Source organism: Callithrix jacchus, chromosome 6 (assembly GCF_049354715.1).
Source record: "Callithrix jacchus isolate 240 chromosome 6, calJac240_pri, whole genome shotgun sequence".
Taxonomy (NCBI): Eukaryota; Metazoa; Chordata; class Mammalia; order Primates; family Cebidae; genus Callithrix; species Callithrix jacchus.
This window is the reverse complement of record NC_133507.1, coordinates 29,264,258-29,283,217: the sequence shown is the minus strand read 5'-3', so window position 1 is coordinate 29,283,217 and position 18,960 is coordinate 29,264,258. Positions and strand designations below refer to the sequence as shown.

Here is an 18,960-nt window from a genome sequence, read left to right as displayed (position 1 = left end):
TGGGGAGCCTTTATTTGAGCTAACACTCCTAAAACACCATGAACTTGTTCTTCCTAGTGCCTCTCTCCATTGCTCCTTTGCAACAAGGTAATGGTTTCATTAACTAATGTCTGTTTCCCTCACCAGACCACAAGCTCCATGAGGACAGGGCCAGGTCTATGTGAACTCCCTCTCACAGCCCCAGTAACATGTTTGTACCTGGCACATAATGGGCACTCAAAACATATTTGTTCAATGAACGAATGTGCCTTGGGTACTTCCTCAGTATTTCTAATGTATTATCTCATTAAAAAGAAACAGTGGAGGCCAGGCATGGTGGCTCACGCCTATAAGGCCAGCACTGTGGGAGGCCAAGGCAGGTGGATCACCTGAGGTCAGGAGTTCAAACCCCATCTCTACTAAAGAGGTTTCCCATAATGAAAACCTGTCTCTACTAAAAATACAAAAATTTGCTGGGCGTGGTGGTATGCACCTGTGATCCTAGCTACTCGGGAGGCTGAGGCAGGAGAATCACCTGAACCTGGGAGGCAGAGGTTGCCGTGGGCCAAGAATGCACCACTACACTCCACCCTAGGTGACAGAGCAAGACTCCGTATCAAAAAAAAAAGAAAAAGACAAGCAACAGTGGAAAATGAGAAAGGCACCCTGGAGAAAGATCAAAAGTACAAATCTTTCCTAGACCACAGACAGGTAAGCTTGGTATCAGTCCCCAGCAAAGTGGCTCCAGAGGACCAGAAGCCCCTGAAGGTCTGCTTGGCCTGCCTGAAGACTGACCCACATTATATTCTGGGCCAGGGCTGGGCGGCTTAGTGCAACCACAAAGGCCTTCCCTCAGCATGTATAACCCCGCTGTCTCCCAGGAGCTACAGAAGCAATGCAGGCATTGGGAGATGTCGGAGAGAGGCAGGCTCTTCATTGGCTGATCAACTCCACCAAGTAGCTTTGGTTAATGGCCTAAGGTCATTGTGGGGTGTTTCAACTAGATGATACCCAGGGAAGCCTGACCCTGTTCTGCTGCAGATCTGGAGAGCATGCCAGGGGTGTGCAGTGTTTGTGAAGGTAAGATCTGGAGGTCACAGGTAACCACAGGCTCTCGCTGAGCTGAAAGTGTGAAAAAGCGCCTCGAAAAGGGCTTGTGGCCTTAGAAAGCAAGAACAGAATTGGGGGGGAAGTGGAGTAAAACAGGCAGGGTGTTGTGGCTCACGCCTGTAATCTCAGCACTTTAGGAGGCCAAGGCAGGTGGATGGATCACAAGGTCTGGAGTTCAAGAACAGCCTGGCCAATATAGCAAAACCCTGTCTCTACTAAAAATACAAAAAGAAATTAGCTGGGCACGGTGGCACACACCTGTAGTCCCAGCTACTCAGGAGGCTGAGGCAGGAGAGTCATTTGAACCTGGGAGGTGGAAGTTCCAGTGAGCCGAGATCACACCATTGCACTCTAGCCTGGGCAACAGAGCAAAACTGTCAATCAATCAATCAATCAATCAATAGGGGTGAAGTTTAGATGAGGTGGTGGGTATTGAACACTGGACAAAAGTTAGACAGATATCCACAAGGCTCCTTCTTCAGGGACTTGCCACATGGGCTCCCATGTCCCTGCCATCCCTGCAGCCTCCCAGAGGGTCCAGCACTGTCAGGCTCATAGGTGCTCCCACCCTGTCCTGGACAATGCTGGGCTCACCGGCTCAGGAGAGCTTGATATTGTCAGAGCAGGTGAGTGTGAGAACTCACAAAGTGAATGCATGGGTCCTGTAAGCCAGGGCAAGGCAGCCAGGAAGGGGCCAAGCGCTGTGGCAAAAAGACCTCAATCCTGTCACCCAGGTTAAGTCATGGGGACCTGTTGGGCTGGGTGGGTCTGTTTTGGGTTTTGTTGTTTTTTTTTTGAGATGGGGTCTCACTCTGTCACCCAGGCTGGAGTGCAGTGGCGTGATCTCAGCTCACTGCAATCTCTGCCTCGAGGGGGCTCAAGTGATCCTCCCACCTCAGCCTCCCAAGTGGCTGGGAGTACAGGTGTGCACCACCACACCCAACTGTTTTTTGTATTTTGGTAGAGACAGGGTTTCACCATGTTGCCCAGGCTGGTCTCGAACTCCCGATCTTAAATGATCTGCCCACCTTGCCCTCCCAAAGTTCTGGGATTACACCTGTGAACCACCACACCTGGTGGGGTGGTTCATACTCTGCCCAGAATCTGGAGCACAGGAACACTCAGAAAAGCAGGGTGAAATGAACCCAGATAACCATCGGTGGCTCCAGCCAGGCTCCTGGGTCCTTCAGGTTGAGCCCCCAAAGTGCTGAGAATGAGCAGGAGGGCACCTCAGGACCTGAGAACCTGGCCTTGCCCCTTGCTCCAACCCCTATAGCACAGGGGCCAGGCTCCGCTGTCCAGCAATAGCCCCTGCTGAAGCCTGGCTGTTAGTGGCTACCCTCCCTAGGCAGATGAGGCTTGAGCTAAGGCCTTCAAGACCTCGAATGCCAGGCAGAAGGCTGTGACTTTTATTCCATATGAAACAGGGAGCCAATGAGGGTGTCCATCAGAGAAGAACCAGCCCTGAGCTGCACTGACTGATGCAGACTCAAGCAGTGGGGACTTGGTGGCCAGCAGGTAGAGAGAACAACCCTGGACGCAGCCCCTTCCTCTCTGTGAGCCTCAGGCTTCACAGCTATAAACTAGGGAGCCAGACACTGGACGATCTCAGAGGGTATTTCCGTTAGGGTTGAAGGTGAGGGGCTGGCAGGGGAAGTAGAGGCAGAGGATCCTGGCACCGGGGCTCCTTTAGATGTCATCTTGCTCACAGCACATACCCTTACCTTGCCCCAACCAGCCAGCCCAGGAGAGAAACAGAGTAATATGGTGGCCTGACCACCAGGTGGCTGCTAAGGGGCAGAGAGCTTTCCTCCCAGGGGCTGCAGGAAGCAGCTTGGAGCCTGAGGCTTCCCACCGGCCCCCACAGGGCAGGAGAAGGGAGTGCCCTTTCTTCAGTAGCCGGCTCCAGGAATCACCAGCCACAGTGCCCCCGGTGTGACTTAGGACACCTGGGCTCCCCCTGCCTGGCTGTGTGACCCGGGCAAGCCACTTGCCCTCTCAGGTCCCCTGATATCTCATCTATCGTGTGGGCTCAAGAGCAGTTTGCCAACCCCACAAGGTAGTATCGTCATGCCCAGTTCACAGATGAGCAGCTGAGGCTCAGACAGGGATGGTGCCTTGCCCAAGGCTGCCAGCTAGTAGACCACAGAACTGCACAGATCCTTCTAACTGTAACATTGCTGATGTCTCAGGCAGGGCGTGGTCTCATCAGACATTTCTGTTTCCAGCATCTAGCACAGGTCCTGACGCAAAGCAGGGAGGCGGGAATGAACCAACTAGTCTACAAAACCCCAGCAGGCACAGGGCTGTGGCTGCCTCAGTCTCCCCCTCCCATGCCCCCTCCCAGTAACATGACACCCTATCACGTCCCCACAGCAGCCCTCTGCCCAGGCGCTCTCCTTGTGACTTGCTGCCAAGCCCCCCACCTCTTCCTGGCCTCAGGAGCTTGGAGACCCTTCATCCTGCCTGGGGCCTGGACTTGGGTCTGGGGTCCAGCCTGCCAGCCTTCCTGCCCTGCACCCACTCTGCGCCCCACCCCCCAACACCATCCCCGCCACCCCCTCACGGCCCACAGCAGACTTGCCATGTTCATGATGGTCAGCACATAGCTCTCAACCTGCGGCTGTCCATGATACTCCACCATTTTGGCATCAGCTACCACCAGGGTCTCAACCCACTTCTCCTTGCTGACCGAGCGCTGGTGTAGACGCCTCGGCCGTTGCCACCGCCACTGCTGCCGCTGCTCCCAACGCTCCCGTCGAGACTCCAGCTCCAGGGACACTGAAGGCCCAGATGGGGTGGGGTTAGCTGCCAGTGGACCGGCCCAGGGCACATGTCTCCAGGGCCCCTCCACAGCGAGCTCTTTCTGGGGCACTGGGAACCACACTGGGATCAGAGGCGAGGGTCCTGGATTCCCCTCCTGGCTCTGCCCCAGACCCGTGCTGTGTGGCTCTGCCTGGTCCCTTGCCTTCTCTGATCTTGAGATTCTCTGACTAAAAATAGGAATAAGTTGATCTGCCTCAGAGGGTGACAAATGAAATGGTGGATATAAACACAATAAAGTCATGTGTCCGTGGGAGAAGAACTCCTGGGCCTGACAAAGCTGGCACCTGGGCCCTATCGCCCCGTGTCACTTCTCCCACCCTGGGGGTTAGTATACCCCAGCACAGGCAGATCCCGCCCTCAAAACCCCGGCCTGGGGAGGCTGGCCACCACCCAGCCCAGCTACTGGGCCTGCTCCCCACACCAAGGCAGCTCCAGATCAGAAGAGGAAGCACATCTATGAAGCTGGGGAAACTGAGGCCAAGAAGCATGCCTCTGTGGATCTGTGCTCCAGCAAATAGAGTACCAGAGCTGTGGGCAGCTTGAGGTTGGCATGCCAGGGGAGCATTGCCCAAGCCCCAGCAACCCTTAGTGAGCAGCTCCTCACCTGGGCCAGCTGGCACTATTGCCGCTCTGCAGGAGACTCTGGGTCCCAGTAATAAAGGTCAGTTATTCTGGGTGGGAGCAGAGTGGCGGGGGAGGGAGGTTCCTGGCTAGTGGCCCTGTTGGAGCTGGGCAGGGCCCACCTGGCCTGGGTGCTGGAGGAGGAATGGCTGGCAGAGACGAGTGCCATCGGCTATGGGTGGGCAGGGGCAGAGGGAGGTCAAGCCCCAATGTCGGAGAGGCAGGTGACATGGAGCGAGGGAGGTCAGATGAGGGATTGACTGGGGCAGGCCCAAAAGGCAGAGGACACAGTCTTGTGACATAATTAAGGGCACAGGCTATGGTGATGGATCCGTCTGTCTTTCTGTGTCCTCTGGTCTAAGGGACGCTGGGCATGGGGATGTTGAGAGGAGCTTCTAGAAAGGGCCCTTCACGTCCCCTGGCCGAGAACTGGGAGCAGAGGAGCATACCTGACACCCCACAGGTGCTTACAGCAATGGAATCACCCCGCTGTGCTGGCCTCTCCAGGGCCTGACGCTTGTACACCACGTGGGGCTGGGCATGGCCGGGCCGAGCCGGGTCACCGTCCAGGGGCTCAATGAAGTAGTCCTCGTTGGAGAGCTGGAACACACCTTTCTGGGGAAGAGGAACCAGGGTTACACAGGGAGGGCTGCTCTTCCCGCACGTCCCAGAGGCCCGTCCTGCCCAGCTGAGCCGCCACTTCGCACACCACCTGTGACTGCTGGGGACACACTGCACTCTCCTCCTGCTGGGCCTTTGCTCACTCTGCAGCCTCCATCTGGAATGCCCTTCTCTGCCATTCCTCACACAGCCAAACCTTCAAAGCGGAGCTCAAAAGCCTCTGCCGCTGGGGATGCCCCATACACCCACCCCATTCGGAAAGGCAAACAGGTCTGCATCCAAATCTGACAAAACGGTGTCTTCCAGAGTCCCACAAGCTGCCCTGCATGGGGCAGCCTGTGCCCAGGCCTCCAGGCTATTCTGCATCTTCTCTGCATGCCAGCCACTTCCAGCACTGTGCCCCCTCCCAGCTGGCCAGGGCCTATGACCTGCTTTCTATCTCCCTAAGGCAATGAATCACTCCAAAAGCATCTACACCCACACCCTTGTGGAGGAGATGTCCACAGCCACCAAGACATCCAGTTCTCTGGGCCCAGGGCTGCCCAGAGAAGGAAGCTGGCAGGAGTGTCTTGGGCATGACTGCCAGCATTCAGAGTCCAGGGAGGGGAGGGGCTCTGGGAAGCATCTTTGATGCCCACTACCTCCTGAGGACGCTCAGGGCACCAGGGAAGAAGGTTACGTCCTTCGGACTGCCCCTCATAGGCAGCCATTCTGCCCCTTGGGCCACACAAGACCAGGGAGCCTGGAGGGCTGGAAAGTGCATCAGCTCTTAGTTCTGGAGACCTGGGTTTGAATGTGGACCCCCACACACACACACAGCACCCACTAAATGACTAGGCGACCCTAGGCAAGTTTCCCTCTGAGCCTGTTTTCTCATCTGTGAAATGGGAATGATCCCCCATATGCACAGCTGCTCAACAAGATTAACTGTACATGAAGAGAGAGGCATGGTCTCCATAAATGAGGATACCGCGTGGGGCAGATGGGCCTTCAACGGCCCAGACGTCCTGCAGCTTGTGTTGTGGGTTGTCCTGTCATTAGCCCTGTGCGGCCGCAGCCCATGGTTTCTGCCTGAGCAATCTCAGCCACGGGCCTCCTGGGAACAGTGGACGCTGAGAGCGTGCACATCCCCTACCCCTCCAAGCCCCCACCCTCAGAGCTGTGAGAGTGGGGCTGGTCTCCTGAACATGAACAGAAAGGGCCCTACTCTGCCTGGAGTGGAAGCTGCTCTAATCAGTGCTCACTCGGGGAGCAGGCAGTAGCCAGCACCACCGTCCAGCCAAAGCAAGCCAGGAAACTGAGGCCTGCTTTTCCCAGAGCTCTGATCAGGGCAGAGGGGCTGAAAGGGGCTCCTCCCCACGCCCTGCAAAATGGCTACAGGGTGAGGGCTGGCTTTCCTGAAGAGCAGCCTAAAGGGATCTGTCAAGGAACAGTCATAACAGATGCCCCCCAAAAAGAGAAATCAACTGCTTTTTCAGTTGCTTAGTCCAGTCAAACAGATCTTCTCAAAGTGGGGGTCTCCGGACCTGGATCTTCAATATTACCCACGAGGTTTTCAGAAATATAGGTGTTTGGGCACCATCTCAGACCTTCCCTTCCCTGCAAAAATTCTGTTTAAACAGGGCCTGCAGGTGATCTGAGCTCACATTATTATTACTATTATTATTATTTTGAGAGTGCCTGGGGTCTCAACTGTGTCTCCAGCGAAGCGCAATCGTCACACCTTACATCCTCCAACTCCTGGCCTCCCAAATAGCTGGGACTACAGGTGCACAGCCACGCGGCTTTCATATTAAACTTTCAGAACTGCTGTCCTAGAGATCAACGGGGCCTGCGCTGTCACTCCCATTTTACAGGCGTGAATACCGAGGCTGGCAGAGGAGAAGTGCACTGGGCCAAGCCACCAGACAAGTGCGTGGCAAGGCAAAAGCCCCTCTCCACATCCCACCACGCGAGACTGCCCCGAGTACTCACGTCCCAGCGCACTCACCAGGCCGTAGCAGGCGCTGATGGCCGCCAGGCCACCCTCGAGCTCCGGGTCCTGCACCTCGCCGAGCAGGTGGCAGGCGGAGCTGTGAGCCTGGATGTGCGCGCGTCCCAGGCCGCCGCGCCGCCGCGTCTCGCTCACAAAGCCGGGGGCCAGCAGGTGCGGATTGGCGGTCAGGTTGAAGAGCAGCTCACGCCCGCGGTACTGTAGCTGGTAGAAGGCGGGCGCGTCGCGGTGCCCAGACAGATCCCGCTTGCGCAGTGCGCGGGGCCACAGCTCGTAGGACAGGAAGGAGCCCCCCGCGTCCACGCGAACCGGGTGCACGATGTCCAGTGCCGCCCGGCCCTCCGTTGCACGCCCTGCAGGGAGAGAACCACGAATGCCTAGAGGCCCAAGCCAGACCCAGGTCCTTGCCGATGGCCAGGGACCAGAGCGGCCAGGAGGGGGCGGCTGGAGTCAGAGTATCTGGATTCAAATCCTCCCTGGGCTGTCTACTAACTCCGCTATTTCATCTTTCCGTGCCTCAGTTTCTCCATCTGGATAGTTGCAGTAACTTCTTTTGCTGTTGTTGTGTTGAGACAGAGTCTCTCCTCTGTCACCCAGGCTGGAGTGCAGTGACGCGATCTTGGCTCACTGCAGCCTCCATCTCCTGGGTTCAAGCCACTCTCCTGCCTCAGCCTCGGAAGTAGCTGGGACTACAGGCACTTGCCACCACGCCCAGGTAAGTTTTGTATTTTTAGTAGAGACGATTTCGCCATGTTGGCCAGGCTGGTCTCAAACTCCTGAACTCAGGTGATACACTCATGTCAGCCTCCCAGAGTGTTGAAATTACAGGTGTGAGCCACTGCATTAGGCGTAAATTGCTACGGCAACTTCTTTTTTTTTTTTCTTCTTTTTTTAAAGACGGGGTTTCACCATGTTGGTCAGGCTGGTCTTGAACTCCGGACCTCAGGTGATCCGCCCGCCTTGGCCTCCAAAGTGCTTGGACTACAGGCATGAGCCACCACGCCCGGCCGCGCTACAGCAACTTCTTAACAAGTCTCCCTGTTTCCTCTATTGCCTACCCCAGGTGCCCTTCCCCTATTATTTTCAACATAGCAGCCAGAAAGATTCATTCAAAATCAACCCAATCATGGTCCTACTCTGCTCAAAATTCTGCAATGGCACTCACCTCACCCAGAGCAAAACACAAAGTTCTGGCCTGTATGAGGCCCCAAGCGAGCTGACCTCTGCAGTCTCATTTCCAGCTCTACCACCTGAGCCCGCCTGAGCTCCCGCCACTCTGTCCACTGCCTCCTTGCGTTTCCTCCACCGCCTGAGCTCCCGCCACTCTGTCCACTGGCTCCTTGTGTTTCCCCCACAGGCCAGACTCGCTCCTGCTTCAGGGTTTGGCATAGCAGCCCCTACGCCTAGAACACTCTTCTTTCTGCTAAACTGCTCACTTTTGAGTTTTTGCTTGTCTCCTTCTCGATGAGGCTCAAGAAATCCTTCTACTTCGGCCTCCCAAAGTGCTGGGATTACAGGTATGAGCCACTGTAGCCAGCTCTGGATAATTTTTTTTTTTTTTGAGATGGATTTTCACTCGTTACCCAGGCTGGAGTGCAATGGCACGATCTCGGCTCACCACAACCTCCGCCTTCTGGGTTCAAGCAATTCTCCTGCCTTAGTCTCCCGAGTAGCTGGGTCTACAGGTGTATACCACCATGCCCAGCTAATTTTTGTATTTTTAGTAGAGACAGGGTTTCACCTTGTTGACCAGGATGGTCTCGATCTCTTGACCTCGTGATCCACCCACCTTGGCCTCCCAAAAGCGCTGGCATTATAGGTGTAAGCCACCGCGCCCGGCCAATTTTTTTTTTTTTTTTTTTTTTGGTAGAGATGGGAGTCTTGCTATATTGCCCAGGCTGGCCTCCAACTCCTGGCCTCAAGCAATCCTCCCTCCTCAGCCTCCTAAAGTGTTGGGATTACAGGCGTGAGCTACCTTGGCCCTTTCTATTCTTTGTTGAAGATTTAAGTGTCAGAAGTGTTCAGAAGTTAGTCCTTTTTGGCATTTGTTGAATGACTCTGTAGAATGCAGTTAATCAGAGAACTTACACTCTGGATGCTGTCGTGAGTATGAAACCTAGTGACCTACTCCACGTTTAGCAGTGCCTGAGCCACTGATTGAATATGACGGCAATTATGATTGTTATGATTATTATTAGCCCGATGGATTAAAAAATGTGCTCCCAGGTGCATGAGTGTTCTGCAAATGTCTCCAGGCCTCCTGGAATGGGGAGACGGAGAAAGACCAGACCAGTGGGTCTCCCTGGCCCCTAACTGCCATTTCAACAGAGTTGCTCTGGTTTCTCCCTTTTACGCACAAGAATACGTTTAAAGAAATGTTCCAGGAATGGAAAAATCTGGCAGACCTCTGCTCAGGTCCTTGCAGTTTAAAAACCTCTCTCTGTGGCTCTGTCCTTTGGATTTCCCAGTAAGGCCTGAATTCTTATCCTTTTTTGCCACAAACTCCTTCTCAGAACAATGTTTCAAAACGCATAAAATAAAATACATAGGAGTAGCAGGGCTCGGTGACTCATGCCTGTAATCCTAGCACTTTGGGAGGTCGAGGCAGGTGAATCACTTGAGGTCAGGAGTTTGAGACCACCCTGGCCAACACGGTGAAACCGCATCTCTATCAAAAATACAAAAATTAGCCAGGTGTGGTGGTGTATGCCTGTAATCCCAGCTACTCAGGAGGCTGAGGCAGGAGAATCACTTGAACCCAAGAAGTGGAGGTTGCAGTGAGCCAAGGGAGCCGAGATGGCATCACAGTACTCCAGCCTGGGCGACAGAGTAAGATTCTGCCACAATAAATAAATAAATTAAATTAAATACAGATCAGTACCAAGGAAATCGATTATATTGAAATACAGTTACCAAAACAATTTAAGGCCAGGCACAGTCATTCATACCTGTAATCCCAGAACTTTGGAAGAACGAGGTATGAGAATCACTTGAGCCTAGGAGTTCAAGACCAACTGGGCAACATAATGGGACCTTGTTGCTACAAAAAAAAAAAAAAAAATTAGCCAGGCATGGGGGTCCACACCTGTAGCTCCAGCTACTTGGAATGCTAAGGTGGGAGGATCTCTTGAGCCCAGGAGCTTGAGGCTACAGTGAGCCATGATGGCGCGATTGCACTCCAGCCTGGGAGACAGAGTGAGACATCTCAAACAAAGCAAAACAAAAAGTAATTTAAAAAGTAGGTGTGGAATTATACTTAAACAAGATTTTGTGGCAAATTTAACAGCTATGGTCATTTTTTTTTGAGACAAAGCCTTCCTCTGTCACCCAGGCCATAGTGCAGTAGCTTAATCCTGGCTCACCACAGCCTCCACCTCCCAGGTTCAAGCAATTCTTGTCCCTTAGCCTCCCAAGTCACTGGGACTACTGGTGCATGCCACCACACCCAGCGAGTTTTTGTATTTTTAGTAGAGATGGGGTTTTGTCATGTTGGCGAGGCTGGTCTTGAACTCCTAGCCTCAAGTGATCCACTCATAGTAGTGATGAATGGAAACCTTATTTCAACATATGTGCAATAACTATAATGAGACAGAAAAATACCTGTTCTATATACCCAGCTTCCAGGATCCTGGCTGTCCACAGTAGACTCCTCTGGCTCACGTGAATGCCTGAGTGCCCTGCAGACATCCCACCAGGGGTCTTTCTGCTGCTGCCCAGCCCAAAGCTCCATCCCAGTATGCTGCAGAAACCAAACCCACCCTCCAGTCTGTCCTCTGCCAAACTGCATGTAGAGTGCCCTGCACATGCCAGTGGTGTGCCCCTTGCTGAGAACATTGCCCTCTGCTCACAACTGCCCCAGCAGTGCCGGCCTCAAAGAGCCTTCTCTGAGAATCAGGAGGCTGGATGGACTGGGGCAACTTGCTATGTGGCTCCCCATCATTGAGCTTCAGGCAGCCACTAGTGCAAGGATTTTCCTCACAGATAAGTTTCTTTTTTTTTTTTGAGATGGAGTTTTGCTCATTACCCAGGCTGGAGTGCAATGGCACGGTCTCGGCTCACCGCAACCTCCGCCTCCTGGGTTCAGGCAATTCTCCTGCCTCAGCCTCCTGAGTAGCTGGGATTACAGGCACGCGCCACCATGCCCAGCTAATTTTTTGTATTTTTAGTAGAGATGGGGTTTCACCATGTTGACCAGGACGGTCTCGACCTCTTGACCTTGTGATCCACCCGCCTCGGCCTCCCAAAGTGCTGGGATTACAGGCTTGAGCCTCCGCGCCCGGCCTTGTTAAGTTTCTTAAAAACAAACTCCCAGGCCCCATCGCAGACTCACTAAATCAGCATTTCCTAGAAACTGGAACTAGGAAGCTATGTTTTTATCAAGAGCCTCTGGGAACTGTGATCCTCTGGAAAGTTAGGAAATCCCCCACTGGAAGTAAAACTGCTCCTCATCAGCAGTACCTGGAGAGCGCTGAAAAACCGCAGATGCCCCGGGCCCAGCCCAGAGATTCTGGTTCCACAGGTCCAGGGCTCTGGGGGCCCTAGAATATGTATTTTCTGTATTTTTCTAGACCTTCCCAGTGATTCTGATCTAGCCAACTCAGAGGCTGGCATTCAGAAACCACCAGGCTGGATGATTTAAGGAGACTTCTTGCTCTGACATCCTAATAAGGGCACGTGGGACTACAACTCCTCAGCTACGGCGTGCAGCTGTGTTGATCAGTTATTGATTTTTTGGTTTGTTTTGGCTGACACAAATGATGAAAAATGTTTCAGTCAATTGCCAATGTTTAAGAATATCATGATCTTGGCTGGGCGCAGTGGCTCATGCCTGTGAGACCAAGGCGGGTAGATCACCCGAGGTCAGGAGTTCCAGACCAGCCTGGCCAACATGGCAAAACCCCGTCTCTACTAAAACCACAAAAAATTAGCTGGGTGTGGTGGCAGGCGCCTGTATCCACAGCTATTGAGAGGCTGAGGCAGGGACAATTGCTTGAACCCGAGAGATGGAGGCTGCAGGGAGCCAAGATGGCACCATTGCACTCCAGCCTGGGCAACAGAGTGAGACTCTGTCTCAAAACAACAACAACAACAACAACAAAAAAAACAGAATATAACAATCTTGTACAAAAATCTCAACTTTCAGCTTTTCTGGAAAAGTCTTATCATGTGAATGTCAGGCTTAAATTCCTTCCTGGCAGAAGTGGCCAGGGTGGAGCAGTGCGTTCCCTTTAGGAAGGGGCTGTGCTCCCGGTCCTCAGTCGCCACCACTCCCTATTCGTTCCCAGCACTGTGTCTGCCTGTACACTTGCTTTCACAGCATGCTTGTGTTTCCTTTCACTCAGTAAAGAACTGAGTCTCACAAAAGTGAGAGAACAAGAGACAGGCCAAGAGGCGCCATGATTCAAGAAAAATCTGTCTCCCTACCCACTTCGTTTGCTCATTTCCGCTACCTGCCTAGTCCATGGCATCCAGTATGTGACCCTTGGCTACTAACTGTGAGAGGGCACAAGGTGCTCCAATGTCCAGGAAAGTGGATAACACACCAGCCTTGCCTTCAAATAGAGAAATGGCCGGGCACAGTGGCTCCCACCTGTAATCGCAGCACTTTGGAAGACCAAGGAGGGCAGATTGCTTGAGGTCAGGAGTTTGAGACCAGCCTGGGCAACATGGTGAAATTCCGTCTCTATAAAAAAATACATAAATTAGCCAGGCATGGTGGTGTATGCCTGTAGTCCTAGCAACTCCAGAGGTTGAGGTACGAGGATCACTCGAGCGTGGGAGCGGAGGTTACAATGAGCAGAGACTGTGCCGCTGTACTCCAGCCTGGGTAATAGAGGGAGATTCTGACCCAAAAAAAACACAAAAAAAAGAACAAAATAGCAAAGTGGGTGTGAGAGACACAAGGTGCCCACTCTGGCACAGTGCTAAGATCCAAGCAAGGGGAGGGGATGACACCTTATGGATGCATTGGAATGAAGAAAAGTTTCATCAGGGAGGGTGCATTTTAGATGTTAATTCAACCGTGGAGACAAGGAGGGCCTCTTGGTGGTAGGGTACCATGTGATAAACCCTCAAAGAAGTGGGGAAAAGCCGGAAGTAAGAATGAGCAACAAGTTTTATCTTGACCCAGGCATGCGTTTTGTAAAATGGGAGAAAAAGGAGGAATAGGTCAGGTGTGGTGGCTCATGCCTGTAATCCAAGCACTTTGGAGGCCGAGGCAGGCGTATCACCTGAGGTCAGGAGTTCATGACCAGCCTGACCAACACAGTGAAACCCCTTCTTAAAATAAAAAAAAAAAAAAAGAAAGAAAGAAAGAGGGACAAAATAATGCACTGTCAAGAGCGTGGGTTTTGAAAGTAACAAGACCCAGGTCAGGCCCAAGTGGGCCATTTAATAGTTGCATATGAGTTACTGCATATCTCTGAGTGTCAGTTTCCTCATCTGCTTGGAGAATCCAGGCCAGAAACTATAAGGAGGGCAAAACAAGAGACAAGGCCAAGGAGACAAAAACAAGAGACAGGGAAGAGAACAACAGCTTCAATGCTAAGGGTTTTTTGGGTTTTATTTTTGTTTTGAGAGTTTTGTTCTTGTCACCCAGGCGCTGGAGTGTAATGGCGCGATCTTGGCTCACTGCAACCTCCGCCTCCTGGGTTCAAGCAATTCACCTGCTTCAACCTCCCAAGTAGCTGGGATTACAGGTGCAAGCCACCATGCCCTTCTAATTTTTGTTTTTAGTAGAGAAGGGGTTTCACCATGTTGGCCAGTCTGGTCTCTAACTCCTGACCTCAGGTGATCCACCCACCTCAGCCTCCCCAAGTGCTGAGATTACAGGGGTGAGGCGCCACACCCAGCCTCCAAGGCTTGTTTTAAGTGAGTATTAACATTGGTTCCCAGAGCAAGGACAATCCCAGTCAAGGCAGGTAAAAATGAGCTGACAATCGGGAGCACTGATGCCAACCAGCTCTAAAGTTCTCTTTTAGGCAAGTTTTGAGGTCAGGAGTTCGAGACCAGCCTGGGCAACATGGTGAAATCCCAACTCTATAAAAAATACATAAAGTAGCCAGGCGTGGTGGTGTATGCCTGTAGTCTCAGCAACTCCAGAGGCTGTGGTGGGAGGAGAGATCGTGAGCCGAGATTGTGCCATCGCACTCCAGCCTGAGCAACAATAGGAAAGCAAAACTCCGTCTCAAAAAAAAAAAAAGAATTAAATGAGTTAGTATGTAAATGCTAACAACAATAGCTGGCACGTGGCAAACGATGTGAGCTAAATTATGACTGAAAATTAGCAGAACTTCTAAATTATACTTAGCTATTCCTTTAAAAAAACTTGTTGTTTTATCTCTTTGCCTAATAGCTTAAAAAAATGTTTTTTTTTCTTTCCTTCCTTCTTTCTTTTTTTTTAAGACAGGGGAGCTCCCTTTTACCCAGGCTGAAGTGCAGTGGTGCAAGCATGATTTACTGCAGCCTTGACCTTCTGGGTTCATGCAGTCCTCCCAAGTCAGCCTCCCAAGTAGCTAGGACTACAGGCGTGGACCACAAGTCCTAGATAATTTTTTTTTTTTTTTGTGATGGAGTTTTGCTCTTGTTCCCCAGGTTGGAGTGCCATGGCACGACCTCGGCTCACTGCAACCTCCACCTCTCAGGTTCAAGCGATTCTCCTGCCTCAGACCCCTGAGTAGCTGGGATTACAGGCATGTTCCACCACACCTGGCTAATTTTGTATTTTTAGTAGAGACAGAGTTTCTCCATGTTGGCCAGGCTGGTCTCGAACTCCCGACCTCAGATGATCCACCCGCCTCAGCCTCCCAAAGTGCTGGGATTACAGGCGTGAGCCACAGCACCCAGATAGGCCTGGAACATTTTTTAACTTTTTTATAGAGATGGGGTCCCATTACGCTGCCCAGGCTGGTCTTGAACTCCTAGGCTCAAACAATCTGCCTACCTCGGCCTCCCAAAGTGCTCGAATTACAGGCGTAAACCACTGTGCCCAGTCTAAAGCATGTTTTTCGATCAACAAGAAAAGAATAGACTTATAGGATGTTGCCACTTTTATTGCAATATTTTTTTTCTTGTTTTGTTCGGAATTTTTTTTTTTGACAGTCTCCATGTGTCACCCAGGCTGGAGTGCAGTGGTACAGTCTCAGCTCCCAGCAACCTCTGCCTCCCAAGTTCAAGCGATTCTCATGCCTCAGTCTTCGGAGTAGCTGGGATTACAGGCCTGTGCCACCACACCTGGCTAATTTTTGTATTTTAATAGATGGGGTTTCACAATGTTGGCCAGGCTGGTCATGAACTCCTGGCCTCAAGTGATCTGCCAGCCTCCCAAAGTGCTGGGATTGCAGGTTTGAGCCACAGCACCCCACCAGCATTAATTTTGTTTATAATGAACTTGTATTGTTTTGCCATTAAAATATTTTTAGAGTGCAGGGGTAAGTTTAAAAATAAGCAACGTTCACTGTAGGCTACAGGTGTCCCTAGGAGAGATGTTGGTGCTGAAACTAGCACCACCTAGTGCCAGCAAGGAGTAATTGCAGGTTCCGGTCCAAAGATAGGAGCTTGAGGCCGGGCGCGGTGGCTCACGCCTGTAAATCCCGGCACTTTGGGAGGCCGAGGCGGGTGGATCACGAGGTCAAGAGAGCGAGACCATCTTGGTCAACATGGTGAAACCCCGTCTCTATTAAAAATACAAAAATTAGCTGGGCATGGTGGCGCACGCCTGAAATCCCAACTACTCGGGAGGTTGAGGCAGGAGAATTGCCTGAACCCAGGAGGCGGAGGTTGCGGTGAGCCGAGATCGCGCCATTGCACTCAGGCCTGGGTAACAAGAGCGAAACTCCGTCTCAAAAAAAAAAAAAAAAAAAGATACGTGCTTGAGTCAAAGCTGAGCCTGCAGAGCTCAGGACAGTGGGATGGCAACAGGCGCCATTCAGCGAGACTGCCAGAGGTTCATGGCCAAATCTATTCTGCCCAGTCAGGAGGTCTGTTCTGATTGGACCGAGCTCCTGCCACACTGGGTGTTAAACACTTATAATATCTCCCCTGGGTGACAGAACTGTCACTTTTGAGCTTCTGTCAAAGAAATGCCAAGATGGTGTTTACCCTCACCTCTGTATCAGGACCTGAGTTACAATCCAGCCCTTCAAACGACCCACAGCTCATGCCAGGGAGGAAAAATACCCCGCAGAGTGGGGGGTGGTGGTATGTGAATGCCTGCCTCTGTGAGTCCTGGTGTGCACAGAAACACATGCACACAGGGTGTGCCATACAGCAGGAGGACAAGACGTGACTGGGCTCCAGCCTCAGAAACCCGAGCAGGTCCCTGGGTTAGTCATAAGTGGAGGAAAAGGGTATATTTTCCTAAAAGTGAGCCCAGGATATACCCTTTGGTCTCAAAGAAAGGAACATACAGTAGCAGGACACCCAGGCTTAGGTCCTGGGCTCCAAAGAAAATGACAAACAGGCCAGCAGCCTCAGAGTCAGGAATCCTGAGGGACTGCGGAACAGGGAGGACTCCATGCTCTATATCTATGGGAACACTAGAGACAGACACTCCACCCTTGGAGTGTGTGCCCAGATTACGTAGGGGAGAGTGCCTGGCCTGCCTCCACCCCCAAACAGCAGGTCCAGGTTGCAGGACTCACCCAGGGTTCCCTCATCTGGGGAGTCCTGGGTCAGCCTGGCAGACTAATAAAAGCAGTGACCACTACATTGTAGTCACCGTGTCCTGTACTGGGCAACTGACATTCAGTATCTCATTTACTCCTCGTAAGAATCCCAGGAGGTTGACCGCACCCAACTTCTTCCCACAGCTGCCAGGGGGCCTGGACTCGAGTCCTGGGGGAAGCAATTTCCTGCTCTCATTCCCACCGCCCGGTTCCTCCTCCTCAGCTCCCAGCTCCGGACTGTGGAAAACACAGGTCTCATTCAGGAAGCTCAGGAGTCCAACCCCACGGGTCGCTCTACTCCGAGCCTGTTTGCTGGTCCACAAAAGGACTTTCCATCACCTGCTTTGCAGGGTTGTTGTGGAGATGAGAAATAAGAACCCATGAGGCTGGCACACAGTAGGTGCTCATTAAATGTTCGCTCCCTCTGCAGTCTGCACGTGGCTACTAGACCAAACCTTCCCAAAACACTACTTTCATCAGCTGCTGCCCTCAACGGCTTCCCAAACCTCTGAGCTCAAGTGTAAATGTCCCCATCCTTCCCACCCAGGCTATTTTCTACTCACAATCCCTCCCGTGGGGAGGCAGGTCGACCTCACCCCAGCAAGCAAGCCTAATCCAGTCCCTCGACTGACGCTCCCCAGGGGAGGGTCCCACTCCCTCCACACCCTTCCAGCCCACCCAGAATCCATCCATCCTTCCGGTCTCTCCAATCTCATGCCCCTCCTCCCCTACAAAGCCTGCCGATCCTCTAGCTTGGAGGGCTCTCCCCACTATCCACCGGCTCCCCTGACTCGGAGCTCCCTGAGCACCGGGCCAGGGGTCTCCTACATCCTCGGTTACTGAATTCCCAGGCCGGCTGCATCCGACGCGCCAACAGCGCAGCCGCCCTGCAGGTCGCCACCAAGAGTCTGGAGCAGGCCAAAGGCTCGTCGAAGGCCGCCCCGGCGCGGCTGGGAGAGTTAACCCAGGACCGGGAAAAGAAGCTCCCGCTCCCCGCTCCACTCCCGGCGTCTTCACTCTTGGGGGAGGGAGAGGCAGGAAGTGCAAGGACCGCACAAGACTCGGCCCCCCGCGCCGTCAGGGTCAGCGCCTGCAACACAGATGCGGTGGGCGGGGGCCGGGGATGCGGCGGGGTCCCGCGGAGACCTGAGACCTGGCGCCCTCGCCGGCGAGTCCCCGCCAGCCCGCTTTCCAAGCGAGCCCCGCTAAGGAGTGCAAGAAACCAAATCGCCTTGGATAAACCGCGCTCCGTCCAGCCCTCTAGGAGGAGAGCTCTCCCGGGAGCGAGGCGCGTTGCTGCACGCGAGCTGGGAAAACCGGAGCCCGAAGAGCGGAAGGGGCTTATCCCAGGCGACTGGCAATAGCTGAGTCAGGGGCTGGGAAAGGTTCCCCAGAATCGCAGCTTCGCTCCCCGGCCGGCCCGACCCCACCCGGGTCCCCTAACACCCGGGGAGCGGAAGACGCGACCCCCTCCAAGCAGAGCGGGGCCGGCGCGGGGTCCACAAAGTGAGGCGGGGCCAACCCGGACTGGGGGAGCGGGGAGGGGTGGCAGGGCCGCTGGCGGGGAGGGGCGCCCACCCACCTGGTGCGGGTCCGGGGGCGCCGCGCGCCAAAGCGCAGAGGAGCAGGAGGAGGGGGCGCAGCAGCGGCGCGGGGCTGCGGGGACTCGGGCCGCGGGGCATGGCCGGGGCGGGGAGGCCGCCGGGTGACCCTGCGTGCACGCTTTCGTCCGTCCCGTCCGGTCGCTGCCTCGTCCAGGGTCCGGCTCAGGGCATGCCCGGCCCGCGTGCAGCTCCCGGCGACCCGGCCCGACTCCGGGCAGCTGCGCTGGGTCCGCGGGCAACAAAGGCTGCAGGGCCCACCCCCTTGGCCGGCTGCGGAGGCAAAGACAAGACAAGGGAGCGAGAAGGAGAGAAAGAAAGAAAGAAAGAAAGGGAAGGAAGGGGAGGGAGGGAGGCCGCCGGGCCCCGCCCCGCCCCGCCCCTCAGGCTCATTCCCCGCCCCCGTCCAAGCCCCGCCCTTCAGGCTCCTTCCCCCGCCCCCGGCCCCGCCCCGCCCCTCAGGCTTCTTCTCGGCCCAGCAGGCCACGCTCGGCTCAAGTGCTGGCTGGGCCCGGCGAAGGCAGCGCCCCGCCGCGGACGTCCG

General features: G+C 53.9%; 1 protein-coding gene across 6 annotated transcripts in view; it reads right to left on the bottom strand.

The window, feature by feature from the left end:
- The window catches only part of LOC100412393 (A disintegrin and metalloproteinase with thrombospondin motifs 7), a 46,931-nt gene extending 28,221 nt beyond the window's left edge, over window positions 1-18,710 (bottom strand). For 3 of the 6 annotated variants that reach the window (XM_054257310.2, XM_054257311.2, XM_054257313.2), the window contains exons 1-5: window positions 18,398-18,710; window positions 12,741-12,833; window positions 7,148-7,503; window positions 4,986-5,151; window positions 3,674-3,870 (exon numbers count right to left, since the gene is read on the bottom strand). In XM_054257310.2, the coding sequence (XP_054113285.2) occupies window positions 3,674-3,870; window positions 4,986-5,151; window positions 7,148-7,503; window positions 12,741-12,833; window positions 18,398-18,497 (912 nt within the window). In that variant the 5' untranslated portion in view covers window positions 18,498-18,710. The remainder of the gene's footprint in view (window positions 1-3,673; window positions 3,871-4,985; window positions 5,152-7,147; window positions 7,504-12,740; window positions 12,834-18,397) is intronic. The other 3 variants (XM_054257312.2, XM_035304067.3, XM_078329075.1) reach the window with 2 other exon arrangements.
- Window positions 18,711-18,960: the final 250 nt, after the last annotated feature.